We start from the raw sequence: 17219 nt of genomic DNA, 5'->3' as shown, positions 1-17219 counted from the left end.
CAGAAGAGTTAGTGGGGACGGGGAGAGTGAACCCAGAGTGGCTGCAGGGGAGGTTGAAACAGTACTGGGGGCTATTCGGGAAGTAAGGTGGCCACTTGGCCTGAGAACCACCATTAATCCAGGGGCACGTGTTGTTGGGTTTTTTTTTTTTGTTGTTTGTTTGTTTTTTTTTGTTTTTGTTTTTTTTTTTTTTTTTTTTTTTTTTGAGATGGAGTATCCTTGCCTTTGTAGCCCAGGCTGGCCTCCTCAGCTTCCCATCGACTGAGATTACAGTCGCACAGCACCACGCTCGGGCTCACTCTGGAGAAACATTTCAGCAGCAAATCAGGTGCCACAACAGCCAAAAGAATCTCCAGAAAAAGAAAGATTCCCCTCAGTGGATAATGTAGACATGAAAGGGAAAACTAATGTTTCTTTAGCCCAGCTTTTTAATTTTAAAAATTACATTTACTTATTGTTTATTGGCGTATTTGTCGGTGTGTGTCGTAGCATCCGTGTGGAGACCAGAAGTCAGTTCTCACCATCAGCTGGGTCCCAGGGGGACTCAGGTCCTCCAGCTTAGCAGCAGGTCGGTCCCCTTACTGAGTCATCTCACATGGCCAAGGGTCACAGTTTATTCAGACAGTCTCAGTACTAGCTCTAACTGGCCTACAACTCAGAGATCCACTTGAAGGTTGGCTTCAAACTCAGATCTGGCTGCCTCTGCCTCCAGAGTGCTGGAGTTAATGATGTGCGCCACCACCACATCCAGCCTCCTAGAATAAACCTTTTGTATTGAAAATATTCTGAGTGGCACTGCTAAACCAGGGGATGGTGGTACACACCCTTAGTCCCAGCACTTGGAAGTCAGAGGCAGGCAGATCTCTGAGCTCGAGGTCAGATGGTATACAGAGCAAGTTCCAGGACAGCAAGGACTACTTGGAGAAACCCTGTCTGGGAACAAAAGGATCACAGGCTATTTTGCCAAAGGGTGGGACTTCATTTCCCAATTCACAACTGTCACTAACTCCTGTCCAAAAGGATAGGTCACCCTGCAGAGACCAGACATGCATGTGGTACACAGACATGCATGCAGACAAGTGCCCAAACACATACCTTCTCACAGAATGTCACCAAGGAGATAAAACTAAATGTACACATTGCTTTCCTCCTTGATTTACACCTCGATGCACTGGACTTTTCTTCCCATAGGTATCCATGGGGCAATGTGGCATCAAAAGAACACAAATGGGGGGCTGGAGAGATGGCTCAGTGGTTAAGAGCACTGACTGCTCTTCCAGAGGTCCTGAGTTCAAATCCCAGCAACCACATGGTGACTCACAACCATCTGTAATGAGATCTGATGCCCTCTTCTGCTGTGTCTGAAGACAGTGACAGTGTCCTCAATATATAGAAAATTCTAAAAAACAAATGAACCAAAAAAAAAAAAAAAAAAAAAAAAAAAACAAAAAACACCCAAATAATCTCAACCTCAAAACCAGCACAAAGCTGGGTATGGTGACGCACACCTTTAGTCCCGCAGAAGCAAGGTCAATCTCTGGGAGTTCAGGGACAGCCTGGTCTACAGAGTGAGTTCCAGGATAGGCAGCTCTACATAGTTAGAGCTCAGTTTGAAGCATTAATGACAGGTATGAATACAACTTAGGCTCCTTTGCCTTTCTAGGCAAATTATAAAGAAAACAGCTCTTTTAAAGATTAACAAAACTGGATGGCCCCTCCCCCCCACATGCACACACAAACACAATCATTTTCCAATAATACTGACACATCTTTTCCAACAGAAGCTAAAGCTTCTGCAGTAGGTTTAGGGCTTCACAGAGGTCTTGGATTCATCTTCCCATCTCAGGACGAGAGCGTGTTTTCCTGGACAGTAACCCTGAGCAAACGACTTCTCAGGCATTAGCCCACCCACCATACCACCATGGGCACTACTGAGATCTTGCCTTCAAATGGGAAAAAGGCGCCATAGGAATGTCTAAGGTGGGGATGGGTAAATCCAGATGGGACCCTAGAATTCCTGACAGACCCTCCCCCTAGGCATTAATCTATAGTGTTTGGTTTTGAAGTGCCAGAACCTGAACCCAGGACATCACCCCCATTGGGCACATGTTTATCCACTGGGCTGTACCTAAACCCCACCTCATGGCCCAAATGGAAAGGAATTGGAACCTAGCTCCCACCTGATCAATGGCAATGTCTCGTTGCACGGGAGTGCCATCTGCTGGCCGGAAGTTGCCACTGCAAGTTAGATTGAAATTCCCCTGGTCTAATTCCTTCACCAAATCCTTACCAGTGGTAGAGACCCCAGAGGGGTCAGTTCAAGGCATAAAAAAAACAAACTTTAAAAAGAAGGTTCTGGGGTTAGTCCTGTGGGAAGCAAGGGAAGCATACAGGAGAAAGAAAGGTCTAACCTGAGAGTTAGAGAAGCCAGTAGTAGTAGTAGTCAGGGGCTAGACTCAGTGGGCCTTAAAGCTTACTAGTTTGGAATTTGTGCTGAGGGTAATGGGAAAGCCAACAGTGAAGCAGATTCTGGGAAGATGACTCTGGAACCTTGTCAAGAAGAAGCAATAGATTCAGTAGAGGCAGAGTTGATCTGACAAATAATTATCAAAGACAAGCTGCTGTTGGCACAGATTACAGGGTGGCTGTGAAGATGGGGGGGGGGGGAACAGGAGGGATTGGCCTATGAGGAATATTTAAAACCACCACTGATTAGGTTTGCAAAACTGGATCTCATAGGTTTAACACTAAGAAAATAAGCACCATTCCATTCTCTATTCAGTATTTAGCACCTAAAATTGGTCTGTCATCTATGGGATTCAGTGCTTTTATAAGTAAAAGGGGAGAAATATGTATACAGTCTGCATGCAACCAAACAAGAAAGCAACACGTAGTAGTAACAGAAATGGTCTCCCAAGTCCCTTAAGCTGAAGGGACTTCTATCTTAGCCACACAAATCCCAGAGACCACAGGCTTCGTGTGGGCAAGATACCACTTTATTTTCTTTAGTTTTCCAACTGTGCGTTGGACAATGAAAATTCAATCCCCCACCAGCCTTGTAACCTTGTAGTTCCTTGCCCAAGATGTGCCTCTGCGTTTGAGGAGGCTCAGCAGAAAGGCAGGTCCCCAACAGCAGCCGGACTGGCAGACACATGGCCTGAAGACCCTCCCTTCCAGCAGAGGAAGCAGGATGCGCTCTTTGGGGCCTTCCCTCACTCAGAGTCCACTGTGGTTAGTTCTGTAAAGTTCAGTCCTTCTCCATTGAGAGTTTGAGGCAAAAGCCACACAGCTGCCTCACACTTAACCCTCATGTCCCTTTAGAAGACATCTTTGAGAGAAAAAACAAAAACACAATCCTTTAAAAAAAAAAAAAAAGGCCTGACAGGAGACAGTGGTCATACTTCCATACTTTGCTTGTGGGCCCATGAAAAGCTGGAAGCAGCCAAAGCACAAACATAATAGAGCTTTAACACTGATTGGGGAGGAGGGGTGTCCTGCCAACCCAAATGAATAAAAAAGGAAAAACAAAACACAACAAAAAATATGACCAGCCAACAACCAACAATTGGCCCTCCTGTAGCTTTCATCAGAGCAGGTCGCTGATCTCCACCCCTCCATTAAGAAATTACAGAAGAAGGACATCCTAGCCGAGTCAGGAGGCAACTCAGCTCCCCTTCCTCCCATGCTCTCTGTCCCTGCCCATCAACCATCTACCAATGTGAGACCTTCATAGAGCGCCCGCTTCCACATGTAGTAAGTGGAACGGGCGGTGAGCGGGAAGAGAGCCTGGAACTCCTTGTAGGAGGGGAAAGTCTTAGACTGGAAGCGTTTCTGCAGGAACAGCTTGGCTTGGGCCTTGAACCTTGTGGTGGTAAGCATGTCCATCACTAGCACCTGCCCATCACCGCCACCTGGTGCCATCGCCATAGTCTGGCTAGGCAAGGATCCACTGTGGGGTTGGACCTGGGCAACAGCTGCCTCTCGAATGATTCCCTCTCTGGAAGGCCCTCCTGAGGCATCTTCCGGGGTGTTTTCTGGAGAAGCAGCCACTGGCAGCGTTTCCACTGGAGGAACCTCCACAGACGTTACATTCCGAACAGCTTCCTTATTCTGCCATTCAACTGGCTTCTGCCGTTCCTCTGGCTTCTGCCGATCCTCTGCCTTCCGCTTCCTTTGGCCCGAAGAGGGAGCCTGCATCCGGGGCCAGCCCCTGGAAAGACTTTTCCATACCCAAAAAGTGGAGGGTGACAGGCTAGGGTAACGGAGGCGGAAGCGACAGAAGGGTAGGTGGCCACTTAGCACCTGCTTGCGGGCAGCCCTGCGTAGTCTTCTCTGCCAACGAGATAAGGGCATCCTTGGGGATACGAGCCCTTGGGAAGCAAGAGGAGTTCCACTTACTGCTTTCCCTGTCCCCTCCTCTTCCACTTCACTCTTCAAAGAGTGCAGGGCCTCTCCCCCAACATCTGTTGGCTGGAGAGACTCAGCAGTTTCAAGAACTGGGGCCAGCTTGAAACTGGGGGTCCTCCTGAGGGCTTTCCGCCTCCAGTTGTAGTAGGTGGACCTCGAGATGCCAGGGAACCTGCATTTGAAGCAGCGATAGGGTACCAGTTTGTTCAGGGAGATGCAATGCTCCAAGTAAGACTTGGCACGCTGCATCAAGATCACGCTAGTAGGGCTTGACATCGTTGCTGCCAGCGGGGAACACGCCAGCTCCTCAGCAGCCTTTTTCCCTGGTAGCCCCTCCATCTCTGGCATAGCCAGTGCCTCCCTGGATGGAGTGGCTGGGACCAGGGCTGAGTTGGCACCAGAGCCCAGCAGTTCGTGCTTCCAGGCATAGTAGGTGGAACGCGAGATCTCAGGGAATCTCTGCAGGAACTGCTGTAATGGCACAAAGCCCCCACGGAGGAAGCTGTCCTGCAGGAAGTGCTTGGCAGAGAAGCGGGTGGCTACCTTCTGCCGGTGCTCTTGGGTCTGCCGCCGCCAGCGGTAGAAGGTGCTCTTGGTGATGCTGGTGCGGTCACAGAGGTTAGAGTAGCTGAGGCCCGGTTCACGGTTGAGCAGCTCCAGAGTTTTGGCCGGCGGTAGCAGAGGACCCAGGTTTGGAGGAGCAGGGTCCAGGCTAGCAATCCCATCAGCCTCCACCTCCTCCAGCCCAACCACAGGGGCAAAATACTGGTGACGGAAGAGGTGGCTAGTGAGGGGCTGACCAGCCCACATGATGTGCAGCATGGAGGTCACGTGGGTGGAGCGGCGAGGCATGATAACACGGTTAAAATAGGGCCGGATCTTGACATTGCGCATGGGGTAGATGGAGTAGATATTGCGCTCAAGGATGGAAGCAAGGGCATACAAGTGCCACACATTGGAGAAGCTCGTAGGGAAGCACGTGGCCTTGACGTCAGCATCAAAGATGGCCTCCAGTGTGGCAGAAGACAGGTTGGTCATCTCAGGGGACTCCTCAGAGCACAAGGAGTAGCGCACGGCCTGCAGCATCACCTTGGAGTCGATCATGCCCTGGAGATAATAGTGCCGGTGCAGTAGCATCTCCACCACGGTGCGGGCCCGCAGCTCCAGGCTGAGACCAGTGTGCCCCCATAACAACATGCTGGCCGCCTCGAACAACAGGCTACCTTCACCCTTGCACACCAAAGGCAGCATGTTCCGAGGAGCATCCTCTGGGTACAGACTCAAGGCCACAGAGTCCACCTCCAGCACCTGGGCGCCAGGGCCATCCTTCTGGCAGATGGGGAGGGCGAAGGAAGATAGGACCTGCTTGGCCTCCAGGGCAGCGCTGATGAGACCTTCCAAGCCCTCGGACTCCACTGCCTCCTGCAGATCGCGCAGCACCTGCTGCACCAGCTGATCCCGAGAAGCCATCCTGACGAGGCAAAGGAGAAAGGGGTCAGATGTCAGAAAAATGGTGGGTAGGCTCTGGCGCCTTCTCTGAGAGCAGCAGTTCTTAACCTGTGGGCCGCGGCCTGTCAGATGTCTGGGAGTTCAGATACTTAGATTACGATTCATAACGGTAGCAAAATTACAGTTATGAAGTAGCAACAAAAACAATTTTCTGGTTGGGGGTCACCACAACATGAGGAACTGTATTAAAGGGTCGCAGCATTAGGAAGGTTCAGGGCAACGGGGGTTGGGGGCGCTGTTTAATGTCCCCAGAATAGATAACAGCTATCTGCTCTCATGGCTTTGGAAGTCAGCTTTGAATCCTGGCTCTGATGTTAGTGTGGTAAAACAACCTCCTGGCTTCTGCGTTCTCCCCTGTGATAGTACTTACCTTTTAGAGCCCTTGTGGGCTTAAAACTGATATACTGAAAGCAAAACAAATAAAAAACCCACACACAGTCCCCGCGCTAGGAGGGTGAAGGCAGAGGGTCATGAGTTCAAAGCCAGCCGGGGCTACCTAGCCAGATTCTATCTAAAACCAAAACAAAGCAACAGTGGAAATAGAGGAATAGACACACATACTCTTATCTTTGTCTCATGACCCTCCCTAGCAGAACTGAACGCTAGTTCTGTACAGCAATATTTACTACAGTACGTATCATATCGGACACGGAAGCTCCATCTCCACAGGGCCTGGTGTGCCCTTTAGTCCTGGTGCTCACCTGGGAGGCAAAGGTAACTAGGTCTCGAGTTCCAGGCCAGCCAGGGTTACACAGCAAGACCCTGCCTCAAAAATAAATAAATACATTTAGTCGTATAATGAGCCAAACCCTAGAACAATGATTCTCAAACTATAGCCCCGGGTCCCTCATAAACTACTCTGAGAACGTGCTTAGACACACCATGATAATTTAACACAATGATATAATTTGCCTTTTTATCACTTGAATAAAATTGTCATTCTGTGGTGTAGAGTGATAGTTCACTCCTAAAATCACTGAGGCAGAATGCTTACATGAGGTTGAGGCTCGAACAGACTTCAAAGTGAATCCCAAGCCAGCCCGTGCTTAAGTTTGAGAACTTATTTTTCCTATCAGGAACAAAGGCAATGGTGTCTAACTATGAAATCATGTTCGTCCCCTGACGTCCTTGAAGAATGCCCTTGAGAACACACTTTATTGAAGAGAAGTCCTTAGGAGAACCCACATATTTCTAGAATTAGAAGTGGGTCTCTCCTTGTCCCCAGCAGGCTGAAGGTCTTCTTTGGGCGGTTATTGTTTAGCAGCATAAGATAGAATTCTGCCTCTCATCACCTCCCAATGTGCACCAAACCTGGTAGAGCCATTTTTTTTATTTTTCTAAAGCACATTTGGCAGTTTATTAAGAAAGAATCTTACTGTAGATCTAAGGGCAGATCTTAAGAGACAGGCTGAGGAAAAGGACCTGGCCTAGAATAGGTTAACCTCTCAAAATAGTTGTCAGGATTACTATTTTTAGAGTAGGACTGACATTACAGTTAAGTCATGGTGGCACACATCTGTAATAAGTTATGCGAAGTCGAGGCTGAAGGATCAGGTTTAAGGTCAGCCAGGGCTGTCCAGGCAGTTTCAAGGACACTGTGGGCCACAGGAGAGCTTGACTCAAAACAAAATTAAAAAAAAAAAAAAGACAAAACAAACAACAAAACCATTAGAGACAGGAGTGGGTTGTATAGACTCAGGCATATCTGAGAGAGATTAGCTGGAGAGACGGCTATTTCTGCTCTTACAGAGGACCTGAGTCCTGTTCCCAGCACCCACAAAAGCATCTGTAACTCCTGGTTCAGGAGATCCAGCACCGTCTTCTGGCTTCCTTGGACACTAGCCATGCATATGAGATATACGCACATGGTAGGAAAACAGTCATACACATAAAATATGAACATAGACCAGTACCCCCAGTCTCTTGCTTTAATTTTGAATATAGTGAAATAATCACCCTCATAAACAAGTCTTCAAGCTCCTCACGTTGAAAGAGCTGAGAGCTGGCGGTACAAGCACTCAAGAGGCAAAGGCAGGTGAACCTCTGAGTTTGAGGCCTACCTGATCCACAGATCTAGTTCTAGGACAGCCAGGGCTCCAGAGAGAAACCCCGTCTCCTACAAACAAGGTTGAATGGAGACTATTTGCATTCTAATCCTTTCAGCAGGACTATAGCTCAGTGGTAAAGCAATGCATTCAAGAGGCCAGCATGCAATCAATCAGTAGTGTGAAAAAGGAAACAGATAGGAGGGCGCTCAGTAGGGACGTTGCTGAACCAGAACCATGGAGGCCTGAGCCCAGATCAGGATCCAAGTTAAGAGAAAGCGCAGACCTGCATAGAGTCAGGAGGAGCCCTGAGGCTTGCTGGCCAGTTATTCTGACTGAATCACTGAGCTCCAGGTTCAGTGAGAGAACTTATCTCAAAGTGGAAGATGCAGAGCGGAGCAAGAAAGACACCAGCCTACACACACACACACACACACACATGGCTCAGTGAGTAAAAGTGCCTTCCAAGCCTGATGATCTGAGTTCAAGTCCCAGGACCCACATGACATGAAAAAAAAGACTCTGGGAGTATGGGTCATCTGACCACCACATATGTGCTAAGACATGTATGCCCACTACATACAAAATAGATAAATATAATAATAATTTTAAAATGAGCCCTGGGCTCACCGATGACCCAGTACAAAACCTAGTACCCAACACGGCAGCACATAATCTTCATAACTCCAGTTTCAGAGACTTCAACATCCTCCTCTGACTTCCACTGGGCACCAGACATGTATGTGGTGCACAGACATACGTTCAAGTAAAACACTCATACACATAAAATAAAAAATAAATAAACACGCCTCAGATTTTAAAAGGAAACGTGAAGGGCTGCTGGGGATGTAGTTGACCTAATAGAGAACTTGCCTAGCAGGCAAGAAGCCCTGAATTCTATTTCTACCACCACATAAACATGTGTGCTGGTGAATGCCTGCAATTCCCGAAGAGGAACCCCAACATTCACACATAATTCCAGGACATGGGAGAATCAATGTCCAAGGTATATGAATTTGTTCTGGGAGACTTCAGACCCGGTCTCAAAATGAAAGAAAAAGATTGGCACTATCAATAGCCCCAATTTCCAGGTGGAGAAACTGAGGCATTTGGCAGCAGCCTAATTTGTCCAAGGTATCGCAAATGAGCTAGCCAGCCAGCCTCCCCTTCAACACAGGTCAATCTTCTTCCTAACTTCAGGAAGAGGCACTCCTTCCTGGGGAGTTTTTCAATTAGAAGAGAGAATTATTTTCTTTTCTGGCTTCACAGATCTGTTTCTCGGAGCCTAACACGTTGCTTTAATTAGCCCCCATTAAAAAAAAGTGTGCCTGCATATACATGCTTCAGCTTATCAAACTGTACACTTAAAAGAAATGCATTGGAGTGTGAATTGTGATTGAGTAAAGGTGAGGAGAAAGGGATTTTAAAGCAATGAAGGAATTGCCAGTTTTACTCGATGGACGGCAAGAACGGAGAGAGAGCGTCCCAAATAGTGACAATCAGAGCCATCCTTGGTTAACGGTCTTTGACACGTGTACATACTAAGAAAAAAAGACAGCCCAGCGGTGATGGCTCATGCAAGCCTTCAATCCTGGCAGAGTCAGGTGAATCTCTTAAGTTCTACACAGAGAAACCTTGACTCAAGAAAACCAAGCAAAAAAAAAAAAAAAAAAAAAACCAAAACTGAGCCCCGAAAACCAAGCTCTAATGACAGAAAGAGTTTTTCACTATCAGAAACATCCAGAGAAAAGGAATAATGTTCCTTCTGCTTTTCTTACATGATGTCACCTAAGTGGTGTTCTACAGCTGCTGCAAAGGAGAGCTTTGAGATACTCTACAAACAAAATTAGGAAAATAGCTGCCACTTCCCGACTCTGCACGAACACATTTAACTTAGGTAATTCAACCAAATTCTCAGAAAGAACAATCTAAACCGTGTAGGTGATTCTTTCTGCTTCCATTCCCTGTGCATGCTCAGAAGTGGAGCATGATGTGGGGGGGAGGGGATCACAGTGGGCTTTTGTGGGGGAACCATCAATTCCAGGTTTTTCGGAGGTAATTTTACTACTCTGTGGGTCTCACCTTCCCTCCACAAAAACCACAACCCTACCACACCTACCGGGATCACAGGCATCAATCCTAGCTCACACCTGGAGGAGGCTCAGCAGGGGTTAAGAAAGTACAGCTATTAAAAGCTACAGAACCTTAGCAGCCTGACTCCAGCGCTCCCCCAACCACTGCCATTCTCCAATGCATTTGTTTTAATGATCCAAAGGATCTGACATTTGAAGACACACCGAGTCACTTGGTCGACAAGGAAACGGAGGTAAAAAGGGTAGGTAGTAAAGCCGACTTGCCTGAACTCCTCCAGTAGTGTCCAACACAGCGTCCAGATGCAACACACTTCCTGTGTATAGACCTTACCCCTTCCCACCCTGCCAGGGCCTACCCTACCTCACCTTCCCTGGCCTGGTCACATCCGACTCCACCCTATCTCTTTAGTAGGTAATGTCCCACTTCTGGCCTCCTCAAACGCTTGCTGAGAGCAGCCTGCAATCCCGGAACTTGCAAGGCTCTGGAGTTCAAGTCCAGCCTCCGCTACATAGGAAGAGGCTGTTCCTAAAATAAAATTAAAAAGTAGTTTCAAAGGAGAGCCTAAAATCGCTCCATCCCTCACCCAAACAAAACAGGGCTGGCCCACCCGAAGCAGGAGGAAGCCCTTAAGTAAGATAGTCGGTGATGGAGTTCAGCTGTGGTGCTTTGGTAAAGGTGCCTTTCCTGAAATGTACGCAGAGCCAACGTGACCCCTGCCAGGTGCACTGAAGGCACTGAGTCCAGTCTATGGCTGGCCTCCCTGAACCCTCCACATAGCTGCTGGGAAGGATCTGAAAAAGTACTAAGCCAATGAGGCACACCCCCACCCCCCATGAAACATGCTTCAAGTTAGACTGGAGAGAGCAAAGCCCGGGGCATCCGCTCCTGAACGTGTCAGCGCGCCTGGAAAGGACTCCGGAGTCGCGTAGGGATAAGTGGATGGGGAAAGCACTCTATTCCTCACCTTTACTAGGACCAAGTTCCCTGTCGCCTCAGCTCCCCGTTTGCAAGCAGATGGAACTTCAGAGACCGGTTCCAGCTTCCAGTCCCCCGTAGGACCCGAAGGAAAAGGCTGGAGGGACTCCGTGTAGAACAAATTAATTCCCTACCAATTGTACCCTGGGCTCCGATGAACCCGACTGGAACCCAGTGCTCTCTGGAGACCTCCCCCACGCTCCCTGCCCCTCTCAAAGCACACTGCAGTCTCTGTAGTCTACTGAACCCACAAGTATGTGGGCCACACGGTTAAGGCCCAATAAGGCGGCAGAATCTGATTCCTACCACTACCAACCTGGACAGCCAACTAACTCTTCCGCCAGTCTAACTCCGATCACCAGGGCACACTGGTTCGGCTGCCCAGACTTCGTGACCAAGAGACTGCCAGCCATCTTGGTTCCCTCCCCTGTGTCCTGGAGACCAAAGTAGGCATAGGATACTGTAGGGAATCACTGGTAGGTCTTTAGATGCTGACTTCCCAACAAAACTCCCCCAGCTAAGTGAGAGCAAACCGGTGCACCTGAGACCACCAAGCAAAGAGCCTGAGGAGTTACCCCAAGTTCAGTCTCTTGACTGAACCCTGTGTCTGGAAGGGAGGGAGAAGAGTGAGGGCCACCAGTCACCCTTGGGAGACAGTGGGTGGTAGAGTAGAGAGCTGGCCCACCTGGAGCTGCAGAAGCCAGAGACCTAACCTGAGAAATTCTTGCGGTCTGGGGAGGAGCTTGAGGTCATACCATTGTGCTTGCCGGGTGGGGAGGGAAGATAGGCTAGTCGGTGGGGGTGGGGAAAGGGCTGGAGGTGTGGGGGTAGGGAGAACTTAAAACAATGCCTGGCGTCCCGGTCCACACACTTCCGTGGCATCTTCACCGGTGGCCCTTAGACCTAGCTTATCCCTTAGTATCCAGAAGCCAACTCCTAGGTGCCTAAGGGCATCAAGTTGAATGAAGCACCGACCCCTTCTAGTTTTGAGAAAATATCCTACTTTACTGACCTCGAGGGTGGTCCAGAGCCCTGGGGGGCATTCACTCTTCTCTCCACCTTCCAGCTTGGGTCATTTAAGGCACCCTACCGGGAGAGGTCTTCCCGGAGAGCGTCCCTTGCTGAGCTCCACTCCCACCGCTACACCGGTCTCATAACTGTAGTGAACCATTGAGCACGGATGGTCCGCAGCCAACTGGCTGGTGGGGAAGTGGTTTAAGCCACTCCCCCCCTCAGGAAATCGCCTACCTCCAGAGCCCTGGTCCCAAGATGAAAGAAGTGCAAATTCGGGGGTCACTTCCAATGGTAAAGTGATAGCAGCTATTGTCTTATCCACTGTTCCCCGCTGGGCCTGTTAAAGTGCCCTGACCCAGTTCTGAAACAGACCCCTGGCTGACCACGGAAAACTTAAAAGAAAATTGAAAGATTTCCTAAAAGTTTTGGGGGAGGGGAAGAGAAGGTTGTGGCTAGAGGGGAGGGAAAAGTTTGTAGTTAGGCTTGAGGGTTGGGGGTGACAGCTTGGTATCGCCCCAAAGGAGCCATGGATGATTAAGACATTGGGGTTTTTTTTTCCGAATCCCTAAATGCATCTCTGCCTGAGCCCACTTGCCTGAGTAGGCCTTACAAGACTGGAACAGTCAGGGAGGGGAAACAGCTCCCTGTCCCCATCTTGGTAAAGGTCTGTTCTTCACAAAGTCTTCTCCCACGATTTCTATGCTCATCTCTCAGGCTTGGGGCTCAACATCTCTTCTACCCAATGCTTACCTGTGCCTAAACTGTATCAGGCAGGAACTAGGGTTGGGGGGGTATCCCAGCACACCTAAACTCTGGACCCACAGGAAGAAGGAGCTGTACTGTACCAAGGGCTTTAACTTCTCCCTGTGGTGCACCTAAGGGGTTTTAAATGATCCCAAAAGGATCCAATCCCACCGGCCTGTCTAGCAGTGGGGGAGGTGAATCCAGTGGCTGTCTTTGGAAGTGGCTTCCCTCCAGGAGTTTTCCTGCCTGGCTTTTAACCCTTTAGAGGGCTGTGACTGGCTAATCTCTCTCCTCAGCTTCCTCTTCCACTCCCCCCACGCCCCCCCCCCCCCCCCCAGTATTCTCCTGCCCATTATACACGAAGGCAATGTTATAATTTTTCCTTGTCACAGTTATGGGCTCTCTTATCACTCAAAAATCCCTTCTTAGACATCTGTTCCACTGAAGGACTGGTATCATCGCCACCCACCGAGATGGTAATGGCCTGAGGCACTGGTTTAGCCTAGGCTCTCCATCTTGGATTTGGATGCCAGCCTTGGGCAAATTGTGAACCTCGGAAGCCTGACTTCTCGGTTACTAGGGTTTTTTGATGTCTTGATCAACTGAAAGTATTTTGGATTGTGCATGTCACAAAGGGTGAATATTCAAACTCTCAGGCCCTCTGGTGATTTAGAATTGCTTTTTGTGTTCTTGATGTGAGTTTGCAGGATTTTTAAAGTTTGAGAGAGTAGTGGGAGTCTCACAGAAGGAGACAGAATTACAGGAAACTTTTTCCACATATCTTCCTGTGCTCCATGACATTTATAAGGGACTGCATTTGGTTGCTATCATTCTTTTAAGTAATGAGGATAATTGAAAATTCTTTAAAGGCTAATGGAATATTTTAAAGTGTGTTTTTTTTTTTTAAAGAAGTTTTAGTGGAAAAAAAAGAGCTTTGGGGCTGTTCCATGACAAAAATATTACTTATAAAAGAAAAAATTACATGTAATTTTATTATCTAAAGACAGCTATTGTGAACATCTTGGTATATTTTGTTCCTGATCTACTCCCCCCCTATGATTAAACAGTTTAAACATTCTCTTTTTAGACTCCAGTGGCACAGAGAAAAGAAAATAGAGAGAATAAGAACCCATTAAGATGGCTCAGCCACAAAAGGCCACCAGGCCTGTAGTAGACAGGAGCTCAATTCCTGGGAAACACAGGGTGAACAGAGAGAAATGACTTCAACAAATTGTCCTCTGACCTCCACATATGTGCTGTGTATGTGCACTCCCCAACACACACACAGTTACACAGACACACACACAGAGACACACACATGCACAAACACACTCACAAAGACACACGCGCACAGAAAAACACACACAAATCAATAAGTTTAGTAAAATAAATGTTAAGACATAGAGTAAGTTTAACAGATCGTTCTCACACGTCTTGCTACTGTCCGTATCTACCACTGCCTTCTCTACATACTCTTGTCTGAGGATATTTTCTCTGGTTGAATATTTTTGTTCTATGTGAAAGATTGATTTTTTTTTTCAATTCAGTCCTCACTAGGATTGAATTTTAAATTCAACCTAGGGCTTCACTCATGGTAGGCAAGAGCTCTGCCACAAAGCCGCAGCCCCAGCCTCTCTTCCCTTTATTCTGAGATGGGATCTCACTACATTGCCCAAACTGACCTTGAACTCACTCTGTAACCCATGCAAGACCTTAAGCTTTCTATATTTCTGCTTCAGCTTCCCGAGTCCCACCAGACACTGCTAAGATTTTAAAACTATGATCAGATGCGTTACACACATTAAATGAATGGACTGTGGCAGCTCACACCTTTAGGCAGATCTCTGTGAGTTTGAGGACAGTCTGGTCTACAGCGAGCTCCAGGACAGCTACCTGCACAGTGAGACCCTGTCTGGAAGCAAACAAACAAAAAAGTCATATGTCTAAAATATACATAATAGGACAAGGGAGGTAGCTCAGCCTTAAGTCTCTGTAGACAAACCTAGTCCACTATGTAAAAGCCTGGTGTGGTGGGCCAGCTAGCCTGGAATAAGCCATGCAAGAGCAGAAACAGTGGACTGGAAAGCAAAGACTGAAAGATGTCCTCTGACCCAAGTGTGCCTTGATGCATGGCCACATGTAGAATAAATAAATAATTAAAATACAGAAGCTGAGAGATGGCTCAAGGATCAAGAGTGTCCCCTGCTCTTTCAGAGGACCTAAGCTCTGTTCCTAGAACCCGAGTGCACAGATGGCTCAGGACCACCTGTCATCCAACTCCAGGGATCTGACCCTCCCTTCCGGCCCCCTTGTAAGTATACACACGTGGCAGGGACTCACAGAGGCACACATAAATACACATAATGTCCAAATTACATAAATACCTATATACATAATATTCAAAATACTTATACAGCTTGGCTCAAAACTTTATAAACAGATTTAAAATTCAAATGGTAACCTTGCTCTCTGGCAATAGTTAATCTTTCTAAATAATTACCACCTGTCCTGGTTAGTCTTAAGTCAACTTAACACAAGCTAGAGTCCTTTTGGTAGAGGAAATCTCAATTGAGAAAATGCTCCACTAGATTGACCTGTGGGCAAAGCTGTGATGAGTTTTCTTAATTGATGATTGAGGGAGAAGGACCCAGCCCACTGTGGGTGGTGCCATTCCTGAGCTATAGCTATAAGAAAGCAGGCTGAGCAAGCCAGAGGAGCAAGCCAGTAAGCAGCACCCCTCCATGGCCTCTGTATCAGCTCCTGCCTCCAGGTTCTGCCCTGCTTGACTTCTGCAGTAGAAACCTAACTAAGACACCCCCAGTACTGTTTTTAGTGTATCATTCCAGAGATGGATTTTAATAGAGAGGAAGTATCTGGGGAGGTGTGGCTCAGTTAGTAGAGTATTTGTCCAGCTTGTACCAAGCCTGGCTTCAATGATACATTCCTGAAATCATAACACTTGGGAGGTGCAGGTATAGAATGGAGAATTAAAATGTTCCTTAGATACTGTCTCAAAAGCAAAAATTATGTCAGAAAGAGAGCAGAGCCAGATAGAAAGGCCTTTTCCCCTTTCTTATTTCTTTATTTTGTTTGTTTTGTTTGTTTGATTGCTGGGGTTATGTGCCTCACTTTTTTTTTTCTATATTTACCCAGAGGTAACACCACCAATGAAATAGATTAAAAACCATACAAAGCCATATATACTGGTAAATGTTATTTACCCACTTTATTTATTTTTTTCAAAAGAGCTGAGGATTTTATTTTTACACTTCACAATGTAAGTAAAAACTGCACTTTTTTGTCACTTCTCTCTCCAGAAGCATTCTGTTAAGAAGGAAGTTCTTTCTCCTGCATCTACTAAACCCTCAGGCTCAGCACCAAGAGCTCCTAGTGAAACAGCAAGAACAACAAAATGATAAAGAGCGCTTCTGCTCTTATCTGTCTGGCCGGGTCATGCCAGGCTGGGTGGGCACCATCATAGGGCGGGCGGGAGGTCTCATCATTGGAGGCCTGGGCATCATGGGCATGTGGCCTCCCATGGGTGGTCTCATCCCAGGAGCTGGTCCCACAGGCATCATCCCAGGAGGGGGGCCCATCATTGGCATCATGGGAGGGCCTCCCATGTGGGGGTGCAGGCATCACGCCAGGCTGAGGAGGACCCAGGAGATTGGGGGGAGGTGGGATCATGGCCCCTGCAGGCAGAGGCGCAGAGAATGGAGCTGGAGGGATCTTTCCTTGTTGAAACGCAGCCGCTGTTTTGTCAATCAGGCTCTGGGCCTGCTCTTCCATCCATTTCTGGTAATAGTCTTTCACATTCTCTTTGTGTTTCTGACCACTGCAGTGTGTCTTCCTCACAGACGGAGAATCGTGGGTAAGATACGTATCACAGTAGTCGCAATAAAACTTAGGCATGTTACTCCACAGGCCGTTGGCTACCCGGGTCTTTTACCCACTTTATAAATGAAATAGCAGGGATGGTTTCGCATGCCTTTAATCCCAGCACTCAGGGGCAGAGACAGGTAGAACTCTTAAGTTTGAGGCCATTCTGATCTACACAGAAGTTCCAAGACAGTTAGGGCTACATAGAGAGAGCCCATCTTGATACAAGAACAAAGTCCAGGCTGTGGCAGGTGGATCTCTGAGTTCAAGGCTAACCTGGTCTATAGTTTGAATTCCAGGATAGCCAGGGCTACACAGAGAAACTATCACAGAAAGAAAGACAAACAGATAAACAAAAAAAAAAAAAAAAAAAAAAAAAAAAAAAAAACACACACACACACACACACACAAACAACAATTGGCTAGTAAGGTGGCTCAGCAGGTAGAGGGGCTTCCTATAGGAGCAAAGCAACCTGAGGTCCATCCTCTTACTGCACCATAGGAGGAGACCACCAACTCCATAAAGCTGTACTCTGAGCTGAGCTCTACATG

General features: G+C 47.7%; 1 protein-coding gene and 1 pseudogene across 2 annotated transcripts; both read right to left on the bottom strand.

The window, feature by feature from the left end:
- Positions 1-3702: 3702 nt before the first annotated feature.
- VRTN (vertebrae development associated) lies at positions 3703-5877 on the bottom strand (the record flags this gene model as incomplete). Its single annotated transcript, XM_080937431.1, has 1 exon — positions 3703-5877. The coding sequence occupies one exon, from the start codon at positions 5875-5877 to the stop codon at positions 3703-3705; it is 2175 nt and encodes a 724-aa protein (XP_080793557.1).
- A 10337-nt stretch (positions 5878-16214) lies between these two features.
- Positions 16215-16723, bottom strand: LOC308430669 (U1 small nuclear ribonucleoprotein C-like; annotated as a pseudogene). The gene has a single exon. The product of its transcript is annotated as a U1 small nuclear ribonucleoprotein C-like (transcript).
- Positions 16724-17219: the final 496 nt, after the last annotated feature.

This window comes from Micromys minutus (genome assembly GCF_963924665.1).
Source record: "Micromys minutus genome assembly, chromosome: 1".
Classification (NCBI taxonomy): Eukaryota; Metazoa; Chordata; class Mammalia; order Rodentia; family Muridae; genus Micromys; species Micromys minutus.
This window is presented reverse-complemented; position numbering and strand designations above follow the sequence as displayed.